This window comes from Apaloderma vittatum, unplaced genomic scaffold (genome assembly GCF_000703405.1).
Source record: "Apaloderma vittatum isolate BGI_N311 unplaced genomic scaffold, ASM70340v1 scaffold2034, whole genome shotgun sequence".
Classification (NCBI taxonomy): domain Eukaryota; kingdom Metazoa; phylum Chordata; class Aves; order Trogoniformes; family Trogonidae; genus Apaloderma; species Apaloderma vittatum.
Genome location: NW_009713020.1, coordinates 348 through 24,960, shown reverse-complemented (window position 1 = coordinate 24,960; position 24,613 = coordinate 348). Strand labels below are relative to the sequence as shown.

Below are 24,613 nucleotides of genomic sequence, written 5' to 3'. Positions count from 1 at the left end.
TTCCCTCTTATCTAAAAATTACATCTAAAATTACTGTGATTGAAAGTTGCGGGATGGAGTGTGGGTGGTGGTGTTTTCAGTACAATGTCTAACAATGTTTTGTATAGTTTGCTGCTCTTGTGACTCTTTTATACCGCAAAAGCAAAATAATATTTGAAAGTAGAAAAATGGAACTATACAGACATAAAAACTGGGAGATGAAGTCCCACGCAGGTGCAACATCTCCATCTACTTCTAATAACAAATGCAAGCTGTTTGTGCCATTCAAGCAGCAGGAGCTCATCCTTTCAAGGCCTCAAAGGAAAATTCTTTAATACAATAGGGTGATTAAAAATTCTTAGAACTGCTATTCACTTATTTTGTTACATTGCACAAATATATTTATTCCTATAATTTAGTTATTTCGAGAGATTTAAGTTCACATTTTCATACCAGTAACAAATACAGCATCTGTTCACTCTTTTCTTGAAGTATATCACAGAAATAGAATATGGTCTTTACTTAAATATTTAGACCAAGTAACCAATTGAATGAAATATCTATTATTTTCTGTCTAAGGAACTGGGTGCCTTGGATGGTATTGAACTTTACCTGACTGTTGTTTTACCTTTATGAATAGAGAATAATAATGTTATTATCAGATCATGACATGAAGTCAAAAGTAAAATGTTATCATGTCAACACTTCTCTCATTTATGATTACATGTGTGTTTCTCATATGGGACATCCATCACTGTAGGCAGTAGGTTAATCAGAACTGTTCATCTGGTTTCTTATCAGGCTTTTGCAGTAGAATTAACTACTATAAATTACTTTTTCAGTACTTTAAAAAAAGTATGACACAGCAAATGTAACAGATTAAAACCTGTGACCATCATTTCAGTATGAAATAAAGGTTAAATTTTATTGAATTTAAATTTTCCACTGAAGTGTTTTCTTTGTTATGTTGATTAATTTTGATTAGTAATGTCAAATTACATATTATTTCAGCTCAGGATGTTCGATGCAAACAATGATGGAAAGTTGGAGCTTACTGAACTGGCCAGGTATGTATTCTGCCTCTTTTCTCAACAAATGTCCTGTACCAATTGCTGTTATGGAAACAGTTAAATATCCTAATCTTTGTTTGTTCTCTCCAAAGACTACTTCCTGTACAGGAAAACTTTCTTATTAAATTTCAGGTATGAATATCCTCATTCTTAAGTTAACCTGTCACCATCACACACAACTGGTGTCATTAATAGACTTTTTTCCTTCTGGCATTTAGGGTGTTAAAATGTGTGCAAAAGAATTCAATAAAGCCTTTGAGATGTATGATCAAGTAAGTCTTAAAAAACCCTTTTTATTAATTGCATAGCTTGATGGCATCTTTTTTTTTTCTGAATTTGTGGAAGACTAGCCATAACCTCTGAAATGAAAAATAAATGTTTAAAATTATTTTTGATGTATTTTTTCAGGATGGCAATGGCTATATAGATGAAAATGAACTTGATGCACTACTGAAGGATCTGTGTGAAAAGAACAAAAAGGTAATCCTAGAGGGCTTTTTTTCCCCGTAGAGATTAGATTTAATTTAGATTTTAAGAACACTTTAATCCATCCAATTAAGATAAATATAGAGCTTCTAAGTCATAATTCCTGAAGTCAAAGTACAACTAAAAATCTTGGCAGAAGTTGTACCAGGGTAAACAATGAGCTGGGGGAGTTGTGATTACATAGCGACACTTACTGAAAGCTTGCTTCTGAGACATCAGCTATCAGCAATTTAACATATGGCTATAATATGGATAACATACAAATACATAAACAACATTTGCAATACGTTACTGCTAGACAGGCTGAGAACACTCTTTTTTTTTTTCCGTTCATTTTCTGCCATTGGATGCAAACTTGTTCATGCTGGTAACTAAATAGGATTATAAAGCATTATCTGTTCTCTAAATAGGAATTAGACATTAACAACCTCGCGACATACAAGAAAAGCATCATGGCCTTGTCTGATGGAGGAAAGCTTTACCGAGCAGAACTGGCTCTTATTCTCTGTGCTGAGGAAAACTAGAACTCTTCTATCATGTCCACTTAACTAGTGATGTACTCTATCTACACAATAACTGTGCACTATAAGGGAGTAGGCTGTATTTTTAAACTGCATATAGAAAATTAGCCAGGATGTGTGGCACATTCCTTTCAGTTTGTTTCTATACTGTTTGTAATGTACAGTTTTTGTAACAGTAAGATTGATAAAAAGAATGTCTATGTTTGGGCCAGTCTGTATACTAAAAAGAAACTAAAATATCTTGGGGTTGGTTTTGGTTTGTTTGTTTTTGTTTTTGTTTTTTTTTTTGCTTTCATAAACACGGCTGAAAAAGAATTAAACCTGCTGACATTGCTGTGGTAATCATATCCTTTGACACTCGCAACATTTCGCGTTGAACTATGTTAACAAAAAGGTCCGCAGATCTCTTTCCCAATTACAACTAAATAGATGTTTTTAAAATGCAAAACATTAACCCAGATTATCTAGTTCTGAAATAGGAAAGAGACATTAGCATGTCTGATTTCCAAAATTTTAGAAGACACTAAGAAATATTTTCAGTTTTCAAACCACTCACTTGCAGGTCCATGCTCTCTGCAGTTTTTCAATTACTCTTCTCTTTATGAACTCATAGCATATAGACAAAGCATTTATCTGGGATAGATCTCCACGCAGTAGTTGACAAAAATACAGTGTTTTCAATCTAGCTGTTTACTGAATTTAAACATAGGCACTTCAGAAATAAATGCCTTTAATCTGTCTTGGAATCCTGGCTAAATGACAGGTAGAATAGTTAATACACAGATTAACATATGATATTATAGGTGTACCTTTCATGACTATTGCTGTGTCAGAGAATATGACAATCCATTTTCTAAACTATTTTCACATTTTGCAGGTTATAATTATTCTAGTAAATTGCTGTTTTTACATCATATTCTGTGTAATCTATAATTAAATTTAATATCCTAAGATTGTTGGTGTCTAGTTTGTCTATCTCTTGGATTCCTTTTTCTGTACCATGTAAGGGACAAAATAGCTATTTTTAAAAAAGAATGTGCCTCCTTGGATCTTACCCTGAATTACTAATCTATAATAATAGTATTAAATTTTAACACTAAATGAGGCAAAAGATCTAGTACAGATTTTATACCAATTTAGTAACTTAGTTTACGTGGCAGGCTCTGCTTTTTACTATACTAGAGAGGTATTTTTAAATGGGAAGTATACTGTGGAAACAGCCCCATCTTCTTGCAATTTTTTTTGGCCTCAGTCACTTTCTAATGTTCACTGGTTTTATGTGAGACAACTCCATAAACGCCCAGGCCATTGCTCCCCGTATGTACTGGCGTACAAAGGAAACTGGGCTGTATCTTAAAGCCCATAAACCTGTGTTGCTTCCATGACATAAAACTATTTCAGAAGCAATTCCAGGTTAGCAGATTAGCTATCTACAACTCCTCAGATGCATCTCTGTGTCTTATTTAACAAGCAGAAGCAAAAGCATTTGCATTTGTGTCTAACAATGAGGCTCAGATCCTTCAAGATTACAGTCACTGAACTCCAACTGAAAAGAATCCTTGAATTCCTCAGGTGACTCAGGCAACTAAGTATCACTTCAGGAGCAGCCTAATGGCCTTGGGCTCTCTAAGCCTTGGAAAGTTAAGGAGTAGGTGGTGCCAGATGGGGTCTTGCTGAAAAAAAACACAAAAAAATTTTAAGTAAGATTAAGCTAGCTCATTTTTACCGCTTTACTCCCACTCCAGGCACAGTGATTTAACTTCTCACCTGTTTGTTCTCCTCTTTTCTCTATGCAATGTGAAATACAACTGTGTATGTTAAGGAACAGTGAATCTGCCTATGAAGACAATAAATGATTTATATTGCTCACACTCTGCACTCGAAACCTTGGATTTTGCCTTATTTTAACACTGTCAAAGTGCAAAGGTAAAGAAAAAAGACCCAAAACATATATGTAAAAATGTGACACAACCGCTTGCTAATATCATTATAGTGGAAGATAAAGTGTTTAAAAATTACCTGTCACAGACCTGTTCTGAAGCCACCCTTCTACTCCTGCTGCTGCGCAGCACAGAACAGAGGTCTCTCATCACCTACAGGCAGAATGTTTCCTGCAGTAATTTCTCATAAACAAAACTTGGATTAGAAGGCAGCAGTTTAAAAACCTAGTTCTAGCAAAGGTGTCTACTATGCCAGTGCAAAGCAAAGTGTAGCAAAAATGGGCAATTTGGGACTGCTGTAAAAACTCCAGATTTTAAAATCTCTCAAATGCTCCTTGGCAGAGATCTTACAATGTCAGGGCTGGGGCAGAACAAGGTTTGGAATAATAAGAGAGGTGATGATAGGGAAGGTTGCGAAATTCTTTCTCCTGGTAGACACCTGCTGACCAAAGAAAAGATTGAGAGTAAAATCATAGCATCCACAAAAATTGATTACATGAAGTAGTGCAGATATGCTAAACAGAGGAACTTGACCAACATGTAGCTAACTGGAATCCATTTTATTGAAGTTATTATCATTTTACTGCCTAAAAATACATATTTTATTAAAATAAATATTCAAATAAGCATTCAAGCTAATAAATACTAAAAAACACTGTCCCAGAAATTATAGACAAGCATGCTGTAAAAAATTTTAGCCTTTTCTAGTTTAAATGTATACAGATTAAAATTTAATATCGTGCTTCAAATCAAAGAATGTGATTTTCTATTAATTTTAAAGCACAAATCAGCAAACTTTTACTGATACTGAAAGAAAAAAAAAAAAGGAAAGAACAGGAACTACTAGGCCCTTCAAAAACTTTTGGCATTATAAAGGCAGTGTTTGCTGACAGATGTAAACCTTTCTTGTACCAAGCTGGGCAGAGGGACTGCCTGCTTCCAGCTGTACCCACAACACTGTTAGCGCACCCCAGGGGCCTCACCTGATCCAAAGTTACAAAAACTGTCCAGTTGGCAGCTGTGATGCACAGCGCTGCCCATTACGAAGAATACTGTGCTAATTTTCACCAACGATTTAATCAGGATTTAATCAAGATTGAAATAGGCCTTGCTGCACTGTTCTGTCCTGAACAGCTGAGGTACAGTATGATAGCACCACTATCTAATGCCCTCTGTTTAACAAGTTAGTTACGCGTCTTTGAAAGGGTGATCCACACAAGCTTGTGAAATTTCTTAACGGTATATTCCATGTGCAAATGTCAAATACAGAGCAGGATGCTGAGACCCGGCAGCATTTTTACACGAAATGAACCTTGTCTCATAAAATATGCACACACTGCTGCTCAAAGCCACTTAAAATAGGATTAAATCTTTGTTTCAGTAGACGATGTTAGGTTTTTCTGAGTAATTTCCATTTGACACCCTGGGCATTTATACTAAGCCCTCATCAGAGTCACGGTTATACACATTGGTTGTGGAGACATACCAAAATTCACACCTACTTGTTGTGTCTAAGGAGGAGGCTCAGAATCCATACTTAGGCACCTGAACATATGTGGCCTGATTTTCTGAAGAGCTGAGCACGCCCAAATCCCTGTGAAATCAGTTGAAGTTGTGCTGCAACAATTCAAAGCAGGCCAATGGACCGAAATCCCAAAGATAATTTCATTTTATCGCGTATTAAATTATCACATAAAAGATTGGGGGAGGTTATCTCAGTTAAAGTGGGGTTACATGTTTAGCAGCTACAACACAAGATGCTCCATGGAGTTAGACAAAGGTATGAATTCCCTTTGAAGCCAGTGTCTTTACTTACATGATATCAGTATGTTAAAAAAAGTAAAGATAAACGAGCAGTTCATGTGTCAATGAACTTGAAAGCCAGTACGGAAAGGTAGGAACCCACAGCTCCCTCAAATAGTGTCATGTTCTGCTTTGTAAAACAAATTCTTGAACTGATAAGTAGTAGCAACATCCTCAACAGTAATTGAAATACCCAAGAGAAGGGAATTCCTGGAAATAGGGAAATCAAAGACGGACAGCAGTTCTTTTATCATAGTGAAGAGGTAATACAATTCATCTCCTTCATTTTCAACATCAGATGATTTTCATAACTTGTTTATAAGCCTCTAGTATAACACACTATCACTTTTACAGCACAGAACTAATCTAAGGAATTGTAACAGACAGGTTCAAAGACAGTACATCATCAGCTGAAATAAAAAGGGTAATTTGAACATTTAATCAAGCAGACAAGATGTACTTTTCAGATGAAAACAGGCCATGAATCCTCCTTCATGTCTCTAAGTTGAGTTCATAGAAGTGATAATACCTTTGACTGATGGGTCATGTGAAAGTTATTTTTAAAACTTCCAGGGAAGTTTTCCTTGTGATCCATGAAGATTAAACTGCCTCTGCAATGCTATTGATTCCTTTCACAATCTCCAACGTACACTGTCACTTTTTCTGACTCATTCCTCCACTTCCTTGTCCCTCCAACTCTGTAAAATTACTATGCTGCACAGCAATACTGTTCTCATACTCCCCTTTAACTTGTGGCTCACTGGCAGCCTGAGGTAGGGCCAGGAATGCAACAAACTCAGGGCAAATAGGTCAGCCTAAGACAGTGTCCTTAATGAGGATACTACCTCCTGCCATTTCTGTGATGTTTGGAATAAAGCAGCTGTGATGGTTATGCTTTACGTCAGTCTGTGCTAAGTGTGAGCAATACGCAGCTGCACAGCATGCTTACGGATTGGGTACTTCTTGGGATTTAGGAATATTCTAAGTCACTTTCAAGACAGTCTCATCCTCATGGGCCTTTAAAAACAAGTTCTTTTGGAATTTCCAAGCCAAGCCAGACACCGCCTGGGTTAGGTAGAAGCTACCTTCTCTCGTCCTTTTCCTGGGTTCAGAAGTCACGTGTTGCTACTTCAGTAACAAAAAATTTATTTAGACAAAACATAAACTGGAAATGTTCAAGATTTATCTCTTCATAGCAATGTTCCTCTCCTGTTCCTAACAAGTCTAACTCTTTTAATCAAGGAAATGAGTCCAAGCCAAACTATTCCATTCTCTTGCAGAAGTGGACAGCTAAATCAGAGTTTTTTCACTTAACTAAGTCTACATATCTTGAAATATTTTGTAAACTAACCAGTAACATATTACTCTTTAAAATATTATATGCTATTTCTAAAATCTGCATCTACATGAATCTTTTTATTTTGATCTTTTAATTTTAGGTCAAGAACTGGTATTCATTTTAAACTGTGAAAGCACTTCAAATTCTGTAATTACTTTTGCCAATAAATCTGTCATGGGATAGGGTTGGGCCAGCCACTAAACGTGGACAGATGCTCTCTAAGCCCCTCTTCCTCCTCACTCAAATGGAAAGGTAAAGGGAACGAAACAGAGAGACTTATGGATTGGAAAAAAAAAGAAAATTAAAACAGCTTTAATGAATAAGGAAGTAATAAAAATAGTGAACTATAGACATAAATACAAAACTGATATTGAACCCGACTCCTCACCTCTGACAGCAATCCTCATGAGTGCTGCAGAGCAGGTGGCACGGGGGAAGCCACAGGCTCAGCAGCAGATGGGAGCTGGATATGGGAACTGGATTTGGGAACTCAGGATTGGGATGAAAGGCAGAAGATTGGACAGAGTCCTGCCTGGACATTGGCCATTGCAGAAGAGAAGAAAGAGGAAGAAGACCTAACCCCTCATGATCCCTCAGTTTTATACTGAATGTGAAGTATATGGAATGGAATACTCTGGTTGGTGACTTGTCCTATCCAACTGGAGGCGTAACTGGAGGTGCAACCTTTTACTTCCCTGTGACTACACTTCTCTGCATCCCCAGCGTGGCACCCAAGAGCCAACAATGGCTTTGGTCACTATAGGAGCAAGTATCAGCAAGAGCCTTTCTGCATCCCAGTCCCAGGCAGTAACTGTAAACATCAGGTGTTATCACTGCCAGTAGCACACACTGTCTGCAAAAACATGCTGCTGACTTCAGAACGTGCAGCCTTTGAGAAGAGACTGAGCTGAGAAGCAAAAATCACTGCACAGAATTGGTCCTGTTTAGCTCAAACCAGGACACATAGGAACGCTCTGATTTTTGCTGTGGAACAAAAACATTTCTGAACAAAGCTGTGAAAAGCTTACTTTCTAAACAAAGGACATACACAGGCAAAGCAGTATTATAGTGGTTGCTGAGCCAAAGAACAGTGTTTAAAGACACATAATGGAATTCCGGCATTTACCATGCAGTAGTTCAATAACTAAAAAAGAGTACATAGGATTTTTTTTCTAAAAAAAAAAGCATGCAAGATGTAAAAAAAGGTATTGTGTAGGTTATTAGGAGTAATCAACATGGATTTACCAAGGCAAAATCTTGCCTGACTAATCTGACATCCTTCTACGAAGACATGACCAAATGGGTGGATGAAGGGAGAGCAGTGGATGTCATATACCTTGACTTCAGTAAGGCTTTTGTTACTGTCTCCCTTAATACCCTCAGAGAAAAACTCAAGAAATGTGGGATAGATGACTGGACTGTGGATTGTGAACTGGCTCAACAATAGAGTTCAGAGGATCGTGACCAGTGACATACAGCCAAATTGGAGGCCTGTGGCCAGTGATGTTCCCCAGGGATCAGTGCTGAGTCCAGTTTTGTTCAATGACCTGGATGAGGGGATAGAGCGTATCCCCAGCAAGTTTGCTGATGGTATGAAACTGGGAGGGCTAGCTGACACACAGGAAGGTTGTGCTGCCATCCAATGAGATCTGGACAGGTTAGAGAGCTGGGCAAAGGGGAACCTCATGCAGTTCAATAAGGACAAGTGTAGAGTCCTGCATCTGGGGAGGAATAACACCAGGCACCAATACAGATTAGGGGATGTCCTGCTGGAAAGCAGCTCCATGGATAAAGACCTTGGAGTCCTAGTGGACAGTAAGTTGTCCATGGGACAGCAATGGGCCCTTGTGGCCAAGAGGGCCAATGGGATCCTGGGGTGCATTAAGAAAAGTGTGTCCAGCAGGTCTAGGGAGGTTCTTCTTCCCCTCTACTCTACCCTGGTGAGTCCACACCTGGAATACTGTGTCCAGTTTTGTGCTCCCCAATTCAAGAGACAGGGATCTACTGGAGAGAGTCCAACAGAGAGTTACGGAGATTGGGGATGAGGGACTTGAAGACAGACTGAGAGAACTGGGGCTGTATAGCCTTGAAAGAGGCAGCTAAGAGGGGATCTTACTAATGTTTACAAATATCTGAGGGGTGAGTGTCAAGAGGAAGGTGCCGGTCTCTTTCCAGTGGTGCTCAGTAATAGGACAAGACATAATGGGTTTAAGTAAGTCAGAACATAGGTAGTTCTGCCTCAACATTAGGAGAAACTCCTTTCCTGTGAGGGTGACAGAGCACTGCCACAGGCTGCCCAGAGAGCTTGTGGAGTCTCCTTCTCCAGATACTTTCAAAACCCACCTGGACAAGCTCCTGTGTGGTCTGCCCTAGGGGATCCTGCTTTGGCAGGGGAGTTGGGTCCCTTCCAACCCTCATTCTATGAAAATACATCAATTAATATATAGCAGCTAGCAGTGCTTCCTAGCCCCCAAAGCCAAGTATAGACTTGACTCTAACTTAATGTTGAGGCTAGGAACATGCCTTTTTTTTCTTCATCTTTTCCACCCATGCCCCACTCAGCATCCATGTTTTGTGAGCCAAAAGGGATGTGACAGTCTCCCTGCTTCAGATGGCCAGCTCCTGATGGAATGCTGCAAAGCTTACCTGCTCAGGTGCAACACAAATAACTTAAGGTCACACAAAGACTGCAGCAATTCTTAGAGACTGAACCTGGTTATGTTCAATCTCAGTCCAGCATTTGAACCACATGACAAACTTCTACCACGGGAAAATCATACAACACCCATGGATGCAAGAAACCGGTGGGAACTTACTTGTATTGACAGTCCATGTCCAGAGGATACTCTATCAGGAGAGAAATACTTAAAAAATACCACAGCTTACAAACATACCTTTGAATTTTTTTCTGAAACACTTGTTTATTGTCAAAGCTGTATATGGGACTGTGCCCCACAGAAAAAGAAAGTGCAAGTATATGCAAAGGGTGATGAGCGATAAACAGTATACATGGGCCTAACTTCTCAATCAAATCATTTTGGAAAAAAGACATGGATATCATATCAGAATCTGATCTTGACAGTAGGCCTACCAAATCCCAAGATGCTACAAAAAAAATTTTACATTACATTCAAGAGACACCTTGAAAGCTGTTATGATAAACACATTTGCTTTATTATCAGTGGCACAGATGTAATTCAATCCCCACAGGAACATCGCTCTCAGGAGAAACCTGGTAGCTGAAAGCCTGCACTAACACAGTCCACCCGTTCAGCAGAACATACATTAGCTTGCTTCAGCTTTATATTAAGGCAATGAACTGATTTTAAAGTCAGATGTTGGTATATGGATCTGTTGGATAGAGTCCAGAGGAGGGCCAGCATGATCAGAGGGCTGGAGCATCTCTCCTACGAGTACAGATTGAGGGAGTTGCGTCTGTTCAACCTTACAGGGGCCTTCCAGTACCGGAAGGGGGCCTACAGAAAAGCTGGGGAAAGACTGTTCATGAAGGTGTGCAGCAACAGGACAAGGGGTAATGGTTTTAAACTACAGTGGGGTAGATTTAGGTTAGATATTAGGAATAAATTCTTCACTGTGAAGGTGGTGAGACACTGGAACAGGCTGTCCAGGGTAGCTGTAGATGCCTCATCCCTGGAAGTGTTCAAGGCCAGGCTGGATGGGGCAACCTGGGCTAGTGGGAGGTGTCCCTGTCCATGGCAGGAGGGTTGAAACTACATGACCTTTAAGGTCCCTTCCAACTGAAACCATTCTATGATTCTACATATAAGTACAACCTGAAGGGCATATAAAGTGACATGACCCCTGCGAGCACTTGAAGGAAGACAGTCTTGAATTGCTTCAACATTCCTGATTCTTAAATGACTGTATCAATTTCAAAGCACATGCAGCTATATCCATGCTTGTAGGTGTGGATTGCCTGGAGCTCATTTTTAAAAAGGCGTGGGTTTCAGGCTGTAAAGGCCATAACCTGTTCATTTCTCTGAAGAAGTCCATCCATGGTTTGAAGCGGCAAGGAGAAACAATGGGCAACTCCCTAATCTGGAAAACAGTAATAGTAACTAAAAGAGGGACAGTAATAAACATAATTTGCTTGGTTTTGTTTCTTTTTTTTTTAATCATCCGCATATTTGGGATGAATAAAGATGATTAAGGGAGTGGAACATCTCCCTTATGAGGAGAGGCTGAAGGAGCTGGGTCTCTTTAGCTTGGAGAAGAGGAGGCTGAGGGGTGACCTCATAAATGTTTATAAATACGTCAAGGGGGATTGTCAGCAGGACAGAGCCAGGCTCTTTTCAGCAATGTCCAATGACAGGACAAGGGGCAATTTGTACAAGCTGGAACATAGGAGGTTCCACAAAAATATTAGGAAAAACATTTTCACTAAGAGGGTGACAGAGCACTGGCACAGGCTGCCCAGAGAGGTTGTGGAGTCTCCTTCTCTGGAGACATTCAAAATCCTCCTGGACGCATTCCTGTGTGACCTACTGTAGGTGATCCTGCTCTGGCAGGGGGGCTGGACTGGATGATCTTTTGAGGTCCCTTCCAACCCCTGACATTCTGTGATTCTGTGATTCGGTGAATAAACTCACTAAGGATTTCTGCAAATCTCAACCAATGAAGTTTCAATGCTTTCAGTCTTGATTTACTGATGGCTTTTACTAGTCTTAAGTAAACTATTTTTCAGGGAGAGACTCACCTAGTCACACACATTGTAAGAGCAAATGATATTCAGTTTCTTAGTTTCAAGAACATTAACTTAATCATGACAAAGAGCGAACTCCTTAGAAAGGCACTGCTAGTCCTTAAATGCCATTTTTAAAGTTCAGCATAAGTTAATTAACAGACTGAAAATGTCAGCGAAGGATGGGACTAAGATGGTTATGTATTTCAAAATTTGATAAGTAACCACAGGAGTTACATCCTATCTCATTGGAAGCAGTCCTGCTGATAACTTGAAACTTTGTTATATGCAAGTTTAAGACTTATTATTGAAGTATGAAGCTTAGGACTTAATTTCTTAATTTTCCTCACATTAACAATTATATTCAGTTATGATAGTCCTGAAATGCTACTGGAATTCCAATACTGACACTTACACATATCTGAGAAACAAAAAAATCCTCTGAAATATTTAAAAAAACTCCACCTTAACACAGACAACAGCATTGCTATGTAAAACATAACCTAAAGAACAAAACATTTCAGTGAACAACTGTTACTCCCTATAGGCAACAGATTAGATTGTACATGGGACAGATATATATACTATATTCAGAATAAGACAATTTCAAAATATTTTATTGAAATTAGCATAGAAAAGACTCTGAAGGCTATTTCTCAATTGGTTATTTCTAAATGTTCATGAAACAGTAGTTGATTGTTTCCAGAAATCTCCACCCTACAGTTACGTACTTTAAGAGCCTTTTGTTTTCCTAATCATTGCTTCCATCATATCCCACTCCTCTTTGGTAACCTAATAAAAGAAAAGAGTGTTTTATTGGAATTCTATATAATAATTACACATCTAAGTATTTATTTGAATGAAAAATAGCAAGCAAGAAATTTAATACCTTCTTCAAATGATTGAATTCTCCTGCCATAAAAACGTATTCTCCACCATCCATTCTAATAACCTAGAAAAAGCGTAAGCCATGTATTTAATAATAGCAGGGTTTCTTAAGCATTCCCTTGTTTATAAACTGTGAAAGTAGTTTTTACTGATTTGCATCAGAAAAACCCATGTTCAAAATAATGTAATTCAACCATTTTCAAAAATTCTTTTTAAAGGTACTAATACCATGCATTTCAATTAAAAGGTCAACAATGCTTGTAGCAAATATCAAACTAACAGTTTTTTTTCATTTCTGAAACTCGTGCTTTAAAAAATATCAGCAAAACTCACACCATCATCAGATTAATTGTATAAACAAGATCAACCAAAACTCACTGCTCCATTAACCCAGCTTGCATAGTCACTGCAGAAATAGGCAGCAAGATTTGCAATTTCTTCTACGGTTCCCAGACGACCACAGGGAATCCTCTCAATCATGTTCTTCTCAAATTTGCCCATTGGGTCAAGGCGGCTAAAAGCACCCTGAGAATTAAGAGAAACATTTTGTTTAAATAATTTTAAAAATGTTACAGCTATATCACAAATTAAAAACCAACAGAGATTTGACTCCACATAAAGAACATTGAAATTAACATTTGTGAGTAAACTGTCTTAAACTCTCTTTGTCAGAAGGACAAGAAAGAATAAATTAGGAAACAGAAAACAATTTATTCCTGTTTCACTGATATGCATCTACTGAGGATGATAAACTGGAATTTGTTTGGGATAGTCACCCTCTATTTATCTATGAAAAACAAAAGATGTTAATATACTTTGCTTCCCAAACACCCTTGATAAACATTTGAGGAAATAAGCGAATCTCAAAATTGCTGCATGGACAAGGGAGAGGAAAAAGGGGAGAAGAGGAGCTGGAAAGTGACAAATAAATATACATGAGATGGAGCAAGTAAAGCTAAAAAGAAAAAAAAATAGAGTTCAGTTCAATTGCAGCAATGGCTAGAACTAAACTAAGTTACTGCAGGTTTTAGTATTTGAACAGCTTACAATGGCAATAGGGGAAATAGGGTTTTTTTGTTATTCCTAGCTCCTCAAAAGGGAAACCACCTCCTCAGGCAAAGTCAGAAAAGTATTGGTTAACATTTATGTTAAATTACTGAAGTTATGAGAAAGTTAAAGCACGCTAATTTATGTCATCATAGCTCCTCTCATACTGTTTAAGCCCTCTATTGTCATGTTTTTAAATGCCAGTTTATAAACTTAATGCTATTACACTTGTATGCTTTTTTTATTTTCCTATCATGGCTTACAGCTGCGTTCTTTAAAGACACGGATGTAGCCCCTAAGGCTACATTCATGTCCTTGCCTTGATTCTGCAATATACTGCTTTAATAAAGCCAGTCTGCCTCTTTATGCTTTCAGGGAAATGTTAACTTGGAATGAGTATGACAAATGTAGCACTTTATTAAGAACACAGAGTATCTCAAGTGAGACATACACGACTAGTTTAAGTCAGAAACGTTAAGAGGAGGTAGCAATATTGACACCTAAAGCAGTGAACTTGCCAAATATTATGAGAATCTATAAATCAAAGTGATCTTGCCACATGATATAGTAGATACCAAAAGTTTATATGGATTCAAAAACGGTCAAACTATTTGAAGAAAAAAAAATCCATCAAGATAATTACAATAAGAAGAGATATCAACCATATCAAACTGCCTGAGGCTGGAAATATAAAGAAAAAATGTCATTAAGTGCCTATGAGTCCACCAGATACAAGGCCTGTAAGTCTTTCAATACGACCCTGTAAGGCTGATACTGCCACTTATCTTTCTTTACAGTTAAAAAAGGTATAACTGAGTTGTCCAGTAGAGCATGCAATAGTGACAAGTGGAAAAAAGGAAGATTAAAAAAAAAAAAGAAAAATAGAAGCAACTCTGCACCCTTAACCCCAAATCAAAAACAATTGTGAGACATTTTACAGGCAATAGTAATACCATTATTACTGTTACTGCTCATAATTGTAATATTTTTGATTCAATGTGAAACGGATCCTCCTCCCTCCTCTTGCAAGATTGATTTCTTTTTTCTTCCTGTTCCAGCTCATCTGGATTACTTCCTTCAAATCCTCCAGTCCTCCTTTTCACTCACATCCAAGCTTCACATTTCCTTGCTGACTTAGTTTTTCCCTTTCTAGTTTTGTGATTTTCAACAAAACTAGTGAGTCTGTCCTCATAAACCTAAAAGAGACTCTGAAATTTTGAGATTTTTTTTTTTTAAAATTAGTTCAGGCAGCAATAGGCACTTTTACTCCACTAAGTCTAAGAATTAGCTTCACTTCACAAACTAAATACATCCAGTTGGATAAGAATCAACATTAAATATTTTGATATATAATTTCTTTGAAATGCCAGTAAAAGGTTTCATTTATATTACTGTAGCAAAAAGGGGCAGTGCCAGGTTTCAGAAGTTTAAGAAATTCTATTTTAGAAAAGAATTAAGAAATAGTGCGTTCAATATTCCAGCAGTCTTGACTACCAAGAAAATTGTACTTGAAATCATAGTTGAATTTAACAGTTTTATAATCTATAGACTGTAAGGTTAGTACTAGAAGTCTGTACTACAAGGCTGTATTTCACTTCATGCTATGTACCTTTGTTTTTATTGGACCTGGTTGAATCACATTGAATCTCATGCCATATTTACCCCATTCAGCTGCCAGAGACCTAAAAATTCATTAACAGAGTATATCAATATTTTAAATACAATAATAACATTATTCTGCAAAAAAAAAAAAATTAAAACTGAATCAAACAGGCATTTCTACTTAAGGATATTTTTGTTCTTAACAAAGATATTTCGGAGAAGAAAAAAAAATTACATCCACAAACAAAGGAATATTGATTTAACAGATACATCACAGAGAAAGCAACCTTGGGGAGCAATTCTTTCCCCCTCACAAATCATAGATAGGATTTTGGCACCTGAGCTCCCTGACAAACCATCTTTTAAGTACACATTTCTAACATTTTCAACATAGCTCTCACATTAGGTGTTTTGAAATAACACTGGTAGAATAATTTTGCTTTATGGCAATATTTTCTCTGCATAAGCAGTATTTCAGATAGATCAGCTACTATGGAGAATGAACTAGTTGAGTCATAAAGTCTCTGAGAAGCACATACGTCAGTTACAGCTCTACAGAACAGAAATCCAGACCAGGACACATTCCCTCATTTTTTTTCTGGATAAAGAATCCTAGTTACTAAAAGGCTGCCAAGCTATTCAATTCCTTCTGCCACAGTGCAGAGGAGGATCTACTTGTATGAAGGACTGTCCTATAGTTATTAATTATATAAATTCCTTTCTTTGCTGAGCAACACAGATACCTCACCACATGGCAATGTTCTAAACTAACTGTAAGCGCAGACCTTCACTTAAAAGGGTGACAGAAAACACGTCTTTATGAAACCAGACCAGTGAGGCAACAGTATACTCCACCCAATACAAGCCCATCTTTTCCTGAGACAAAAGAAAGTGGAAGGCACTACAGACCTTGAGCAGTTCCCCTAATAATAGTCTTTAAGTGCTGGTTCACCTATGAGAATGTAAGAGAATCTCATTATTGAAACTCCAATTGAAACTTTAGGACTTGCTATTGCCAAAAGAGTCCTTACATTGTCCTTGTGATAAACATCATCTGCTCATCCTTGTGATGTAAATCATCATAATAACAGCAGTTAACATTTCCTTCTGTAAGAACCTGGCAGCATACTGTTTTCTTGCTGGGATACCAGACTGGAAGGTTCTCTTATGATAGAGCGGAACAGTAGGACTATACTAACTAGCTGCATTTTTATAGATCAAATACCTTATGTCGAGGATGTGAAAAGCAAAACACACATTTCGCTGTATTACTCACTTGCTCATTGCCTCTACGCCAGCCTTGGCAGAGGCGCTTGGCAACACAAATCCTGAGCCACTCTCAGCATAAATTGTTGTAATCGCCAGGAAAGCAGCTCCTGTAAGTTGCAAAAACATTTTGAAAAAAGAAATCCACACCAAACAAACAAAGCATGCATGAAGATCAAAATCTGAACTTAAGATAAAAGCGACCTCAGCGGTACAGAAGTTTGCAGCTCAAGCATTAGGGATGACATTTCACCCTGGTCTGTAAACAAATATTTTAAAAGTGTAGTCTTGGAAATTTTGCTTTCAAGCCTTTTTACTTCAGCAGTAGAGCTTATGACAAAGTTAATCTGCATAACTTTTTCACGTTATTATCACAATGATATCATAAAAATACCACTTTCTTTTATGTTATATTTTATAACAGATCTAGAAAAAACATTATGGAAAATAATAGGAACTGCAACTGTTTATTTAATCTTTCTTTTATAGACGCCTGTGAGTTCTCATTTTCTGATCAATGACTAGTATGAACTTACTGTAACTGGGAAATGGAGGACATGGAACAACAGTTCACTACTTATGCCACAGTAACTAAAATAACTGTTCTACTTACTGTATTTTAAAGTAATTTAATTAGAATAGCTACCCAAGGGGTATTTCTAAAACTATATATGTGACAGAATGTATATAACGATGAAATCAAGACTCGGTTAAAAAATTACAGTGATGTTATACAAGAGAAACTAAAGAGAACTATGAGCAAGTACTGGCATAAAAGCCAATAGATAATCAAAAACCATGGGTCTTATTTCTATAAAAATAATCTACAGAGAGACTTTGAAAAGAAAAATCAGCACAGGTAAAAAAACCCACAAACTTTGAAGTTTTCTAGGGATGACTTATTGCAGAATTAAACCATAGAATTTTTAAAATACAGGCTAAATAGAGGTGAGTTGGGTGAACCTAACACAGAAGCAAGACTGACTGATAACTTTACAGCCCTGAAGTTCAAAGTACACTTCAGTTCATATACACTTCATAAAGCCTATATTCCTAAACCAAACAATACCTAACCAATTCACTTCTCCTGTTTAGTAAAACTTAATGTGTAAATAAATAACGCACCAGCAGATTACAAAACTCTTTTAAACAAACTTTTGAGTCTGAAAGCAGAGCACTTTTCTTATTTAGTAAATTAGGTTAAATGCAGATCACACTGCAGATCTAAAGGATGTGCCAGTGTTCTATTACCTGTGGGATATACAGCGTCCTCACAGACTGCTCTAAAATACTTGCACTGGGTGGCATCTCTGTCACTTCAGAAACTATGGCCTCTGCTCAAACTCAAAAAAACCCCAAGCAAGTAAGAAGAAAATGAAGATAGAGAACAAGAGGATGAACACGTACACTTGATTTACTTGCAAAATCATGTCTCAAAGAAAGCCTTAAATAAAAAGTCTTACTTATAGACAGAATCCCCTAGAAAGAAAGCATGCAAGTAACACCAAAAGAAATTCAAGTAATTTGGAAGCTTAGAAGTGAAAGGAAGAGAAAACGTAAAGCTAAATGACTTCTGGATTTTGCTGAACTTAGGGTGGATGCACGAAAGTAGTTTTTCATTCAACAGCAGCAGAGACAAAGGCATTTTTAAACCCATATATCACGTTACTGCAGGGGAGTACATGTGTCTGGAAAGCCATAGAGCAAGCTAGTTTGCTATAACGATATAGTAAAAGTTGGGGATGAGTTTTTAACATGAAAATACTACCACTAGAATAGCGGAAATTGTTCTTTCTCATGCTGCTAAAATGTATGCAGGAAATAGCTTGTCAACTACAGACTTATTGAAACAACATTAACTTTATTCTGTTATCATTAAACAGTATAAAACCACTGAGTGCTTTTTGGAGAAGAGTTTTGAAGAAATTCAGCTAATTCGAGAATTAGAGAAATACAGTGCAAATACAAAAGCATTATTTCAACACAGTAGCTGTGCCTAGAAAACGGGATTCAGAAGTGAAGGCACGTGGAAAACCATAACATACCTCACTGCTTTAAACTGCTATTTGCCACTGTATCATTCTGATCAAAAAACAAGCTCAATGGTTTTCAATTCAAAACTAGAGGGCAATGTAAAATGAAAGTAGTTCTTTATACATAATCTATGATGTAACATAGAAGGGCACACATTATCTTTCCATTAAAAACAATAATCTGGTTAAGTAAGTCTTTGCCTAAATAGTTTATCAAAGAACTACCATAATTTTAACGTAAATCTAAAATACTGGATTAAACTCCAAGGTAGTATAGAATTAAGAATTATACCTGGGAAAATAAAACCTAATACAGACTGCAATTTTGAATTTCTTTTTCAAATTATCTCAAAGGTAAATACCCTTTAGTGCTGTTAATCAAATGCCACAGCTGTGAATTTTATTTAAGTGTAGGAGAAAAATTCAAAGTGATATCCTGACTTGCTGTTGATTTCAGTAAATGCCATATGTTCAGTTGCTCAGTGAAACCAATAGATACAGAAGACCAGAAGTAGCAGCATCCATTTTAGACAAAGCCTTATTTTTTTAATTTTAAAAACATTTTACAACTAGTATAAACCCTGTAATCAGATTAATATACTCAACCTCATGGCCTCTGGGTCCAATTTTAAGGGCAGATTCTAGAATGAAGTAATTGCTAGCCAGTCCTGCTGTGTGATAGTTAAGAATAGCTTTGCTGAAAACGAAGTTGCTTATTCTAGAAAGACACAGAATACTAAAAACTGTAGGTTTTTTCAAACTCCCCAAATCAGCTATACTACTAGTAAGGCAAAGAAAGCAAGTAATAACGTTATGTCACAATGCTTAGTTATCATTTATCTTATGATACCTTTTTGTGCTTTAATGAGCTCCTTTCCAACTTCCAGAGTTACATAAGCTGTACCATTAAGCACAATATCAGTTATCGTTTTCCATGCATTAGCAGAAAGGCGTTCAGAAGGGGAAATAAAGTTTCCAGCTGCGTTGTTTATCACAACCTGAAACACATGAAGGAAAACCTAAGAGTTTTTTTTCTCTTCCTGAGAGAAAAACAAAGAATTTACAAGGACCTTATTAGTATTTCCAGGCAGAAAAGTAAAAATATCCTCATCAAATGAGGTACAGGAGTGAGGGAGGGAGAAGAAATAGAGAGAATAATCCATCAGAAATGCATGGGAATAAAAGCAAAAGAAGTTCAGGTAACACGATAACTAAAGTCTGGATTAGCAGTCTGTCTTAGCTGACTGTTGCGAAGGAGGGAGTCTAACCAATTGTGCCGAAGAGACTATCATGAATTAGTGAACTGTAAGCAAGTAGTACAGAACTTTTTTTTAACAGATATATATAAAATCATAGAATGTGTTGGGTTTGAAGTGACCATTGGGGGTCATCTAGTCCAAGACCTCTGAAGTGAGCAGGGACATCTTGAACTAGATCAGGTTGCTCAGAGCCCTGTCAGGCCTGACCTTGGATGTCTGCAGGCATGAGGCCTCCACCACCTCCCTGGCAACCTGTTTCAGTGTTTCACCACACTCATTGTAAAAAATTCCTTCCTTATATCCAGTCTAAATCTATCTTCTTTTGGCTTAAAACCATTATTCTTTGCCCTGTTGCAACAGGTCCCGCTGAAAAGATCAGCCCCACCTTTGCTTAACTTGACTGAAGATTTTTTTCCCTTGATTTTATGAAAATTTAGTTTTCATGTTGGAACCTTCTTTGTGTATTTTAATAAGGTATGCAAGGATCAAAGAAAACCTTTACAATTATCTCCATTTCTAATCTGTAAAACATTCTGTTAATAATCAACAGGTGTAATTCAATATCAACACAAGTCACCTTTTCAGAAGGATTTAAGGGCAATTCTCTAAATTAATTCAAACAATTCCTTTATAATTATCCCACTGATTACAAAGAAACTGTTAGTCCTTAAAACAAGGACACTAATGTTTTGTCTATTTGGCCGCCAAGTTTTGAAGAACCACGGGAACAGAGTAAGCGGTCTAACTGTCAACGTTACCTTTATCTTGAAGTATGGCCCCTTTTTGTCTAGTGTATCTTTAGATTCCATTAACTGTCTATCAAAGTCATTTTCTTCATACCTACAATGCAGAGTATTTTCAGTAATGAAGTTCTTTTCTCTCACTAGAACACTCACATCAGGATGTCCTGCCACTTGGATTACTTCAGCAACAGCATTCTTCACTGAAACTGGATCTCTTACATCACACTGGATGGCGTGGACCTATGCAGTAACGGAAAGGCAGCCGTAAGACTTCAAAACTGTATCACTGATAAATTGAATAAGCCCACAGAAACACAGAGGCATAAAAAAATCCTATAACCATTTGAGTATAACTACTAACATCTTCAGAACTCTATAAAATTTACCTTATTCCCTGTTTTAGAACAAATTTCTTCTGCTGTTCCTTTCAAAACATCAAGCTTCCTAGAAATGAGCATACAATGTCAGTAAACTTCAATTAAATGTAATTACAATTCAGAGTAATAAAATCTGGTGATTGTTTTGGAGTAAATATGAGCATGAGCTAAAATTTAAAATACCATTTAGTATGTGTGCGTGCACATGTGTGTGTCTGATTTACATGAAAATGAGTTTTAAGATAAAAACTACATTTAGTTATTAACTTTCTGAAAGAAAACTAAGCAATTTCTGGTTACTGCTACTTCAGAGCAACTCAAAAGCCATTAGAGTAAGAGACTCAGGCTAATCAAACATATAAGCTAAAAAATGTATTTTCATTGAGAATACAGAATCACAACACTTAGTTTTAGCTACTACTTTACTAGTATTTTAGAAGGGACATGCATATTCAGACTTAAACCTACATTATCTAAACCACTACTTGAACAAATGTCACATCTCTTTATTTTGATTAAAAACTAGATTCTTTTTCTAGTCTTTACTGTAGCGCTACTTAAGAGAACTGTATAAATATCACCTTTATTAAAGGAAAATCACGGCTGTTTTTAAAGTCAAAAGAATTAAGAGGAATGTCCTTCTTTACTGCAATTCAAATCTGCATCAAGAACACTTGCAATGATACATTCAGAATGTTCAATAACAGCCATTTAAATTTTGCATTCTCTCCTAGGCTTTAGTTGAATCCTTGTCTAATATTCTCAGCTATTTATTTTCCTGCCACATTTCTTCCTACTGCTGGTTACACCATTAGACACTTCTAGATGGATCTGTAAGTTTCTGGTATTTACAGCATGACATTATAATTTAAAAATGTACTGAAATAAGAGTAAATAGAATAAGCTCAGTCATTCTATAAAGAAAACAAGACCCACTAGGAAGAAGAAAACAGCTCTATTCAGCATTCAGTACTAAATGAAAGTTCTAAAATGTCTTAATATTTACCGGCTTGCTATAGCACATGTGGCACCTAAACCGGACAAAGCTGTTGTCATCCCTTTGCCAATTCCAGTACCTCCACCAGTTATAAAGGCCACTTTCCCTTGAAAAGTATTTGGTGGCAACATCACTTTTTGAAGAGGTGAAAAGAAGGCAGCTTGCCGTGCATTGCTGTCTTGATGCAGCACATTTGTCCCATGGCTGAAAAACTGAAAGAATAAAAGATAAATACAATTTTTCTCTTATTTCTGTATAACATTACCTAGAATTAGATTTTCTTCTAACGGTGAAGGTAACAACCACAACTGCTCTATTACAAATTCAATGTAAGAACAATTAAATTATATTGTACTAAAACACACAGACCTTCAAATAAATGCTAACACTAGACTAGTAAAGAACCTAATCTATTTTTAGACATTCCACTGCAACTAAAGAACTGTTGGAAAACCACTCCAACCATGATTTTTGTTATTTTTGAAGTTATTTTTTCTTATCTGTATTACTTTCACTAAAATGTATGGAAAACAATTACCAACTAGTAACAGGCTCCCAGCAGGATTTGGGTTTCAGATTCAGATATACCATACTTCACACATAAGGAGTTAAGCCCTAACAGATCCATGTGACTATGAGATTACACGTGTGTATAGATATAATTCAAAAGCTTCAGCAGTGGGTTCAAACTTTACTATTGTAGTCAACAAAGCATTCTTCTTCACTGGAGAATGGAGTAGGCTCCATCAGACTGCCCCAGTCGCTACTGGAGATGCTAAACAAACCAGTACCATCTCCCAAACAAAATTGTGAAAGGCTTGGTTACCAGCATTATGCTCTGTCCCAGCAGAAATATCAGTTACAGCAAATTAGCCCTTGACGAACCAGTCCTTGCAAAAAGACACATGGTTGGTACATTTTTAAAAACATACATGAGAGATATGAAAATTCAGTATTATATATACTGATTCATGTTAATAAGAAATGCAGGGGGGTAATTCTGCCCTTCTATTCTGCTCCTGTGAGACTCCACGTGAAGTGCTGCCTGCGTTCAGCTCTGGGGCTCCAATATTAGAAGAACACGGACCTGTTGGATAGAGCCCAGAGGAGGGCCATGAAGGTGATCAGGGGTCTGGAACATCTCCCCTGCGAGGACAGGCTGAGAGTTGGCGTTGTTAAGCCTAGAGAAGAGAAGGCTCCAGGATGAGGCTTTGAGCAACCTGGTCTAGTGGAAGGTGCCCCTACCTACGGCTGGGCGCTTGAAACTAGATGATCTGTAAGGTCCCTTCCAACCCAAAGTATTCTATACTTCTACGGTTTTTAATTGTAACTGAATAATCTGCACATGCCACAGCAATATAATGTACAGGGACTGGGGGTTCACAGAGCTTAAAGTTGACCTGAGAAAGTGTGCATGTGACTCTTGCTCTGTGGTAACACATTTGCATGTAACACAGGTGAAAACAATAAACACGGGATTACACTCCCAATTTAATGGAGCTCATGTTCTAAAGAAATGATGAAACACAAACTAAGAGCAAAGAACAGTTGTGGGCACTATGCATAACAGAATTAAGAAAGTAAAGCCCAAACTAAAGCTAGAATTATCACAAAAGTAAAGCAACACAGCAAGTCATACAGCATTTATGTTAGATGTGTACTCCAGGGATTCTTTCTGGAACTTGGGCTCTTCAGTTATGTGCAATGACTTCTTGCAGAGTAAAAAATAACAAAAGACGGTTCTAAGGAACGCAAGCAGACCAAATAGGAAATCCAAAGAACGTCACTTTTTTTCCCTGAAGCTACAAAATTCTACATATCAGATCTACCACCAAATTTCTGCAAAATACTCTTATTTTTTTATTCTCCAAACAAAAATAAAATCTGCATATTTTCAGAGTACCAGAACACTGTTAAGCCTCCAGAAAAGGAGTGTGTGAAGATTCTCTTTCAGGTCTCTCCTAGTATACCCCTACTCATCTCTCTTCAGCTATGCAGGGAGAGAAAAGGGCTCACTCTGGAGAAGTTCAGCTCATGGCAGCGACTGCAAATCAAGATGGTATTTGGACTCCACTCCCTCCCCTCCCTCCCATATAAGGGTATAACCCTGTGCAGTCCCACATCTCCCTGATCAGGTGCTCCATTAGTGAGGGATACAGCCCACTCCTCTTGCTCACTACTTAAAGAAACGCTGCAAGACACATTCCTTCTGCTTAGGGGAGGAAGATGAAGGAGCAGGTAACAGTGGGGCAGGCAGGGAAACTGCACTAAGACTAACAGTGTACTGTAACAATATCAAGCAGCCAGTATAGTTAGTATAAAGACTGCTGTGGTCTCATTCCCAGCTTGCACAAAGGGTTTCTGTAACGGGATCCACTCAATTAAATCATTTCACTATTTACAGTCAAGGTTTTAAGTCAAAACTGAGGTGTAAAGACAGATATAAAGAAGCCAGGAAGCAGCTTTAAAAAACAAAACAAAACAAAAAAAAAAAACAAACCAAAACATGCACAAAGCAAGAACCAACCCTCACTCCGAGGGTGGAAGCAGAAGGCGGTCTC

General features: G+C 37.4%; 2 protein-coding genes across 2 annotated transcripts in view; one reads left to right on the top strand and one right to left on the bottom strand.

Moving 5' to 3' along the window:
• Positions 1-3,003, top strand: part of CALB1 (calbindin 1, 28kDa) — a 16,720-nt gene extending 13,717 nt beyond the window's left edge. The window contains exons 6-10 of the mRNA XM_009868174.1: positions 991-1,046; positions 1,142-1,181; positions 1,268-1,321; positions 1,458-1,529; positions 1,946-3,003. Of these exons, the coding sequence (XP_009866476.1) occupies positions 991-1,046; positions 1,142-1,181; positions 1,268-1,321; positions 1,458-1,529; positions 1,946-2,059 (336 nt within the window). The 3' untranslated portion in view covers positions 2,060-3,003. The remainder of the gene's footprint in view (positions 1-990; positions 1,047-1,141; positions 1,182-1,267; positions 1,322-1,457; positions 1,530-1,945) is intronic.
• Positions 3,004-12,436: 9,433 nt separating this feature from the next.
• DECR1 (2,4-dienoyl CoA reductase 1, mitochondrial) overlaps positions 12,437-24,613 on the bottom strand; it is a 12,408-nt gene continuing 231 nt past the window's right edge. The window contains exons 2-11 of the mRNA XM_009868175.1: positions 23,140-23,233; positions 22,062-22,264; positions 21,065-21,122; positions 20,832-20,918; positions 19,527-19,674; positions 16,654-16,753; positions 15,385-15,457; positions 13,107-13,253; positions 12,730-12,792; positions 12,437-12,632 (exon numbers count right to left, since the gene is read on the bottom strand). Coding sequence (XP_009866477.1) covers positions 12,573-12,632; positions 12,730-12,792; positions 13,107-13,253; positions 15,385-15,457; positions 16,654-16,753; positions 19,527-19,674; positions 20,832-20,918; positions 21,065-21,122; positions 22,062-22,264; positions 23,140-23,233 — 1,033 coding nt within the window. The 3' untranslated portion in view covers positions 12,437-12,572. The remainder of the gene's footprint in view (positions 12,633-12,729; positions 12,793-13,106; positions 13,254-15,384; positions 15,458-16,653; positions 16,754-19,526; positions 19,675-20,831; positions 20,919-21,064; positions 21,123-22,061; positions 22,265-23,139; positions 23,234-24,613) is intronic.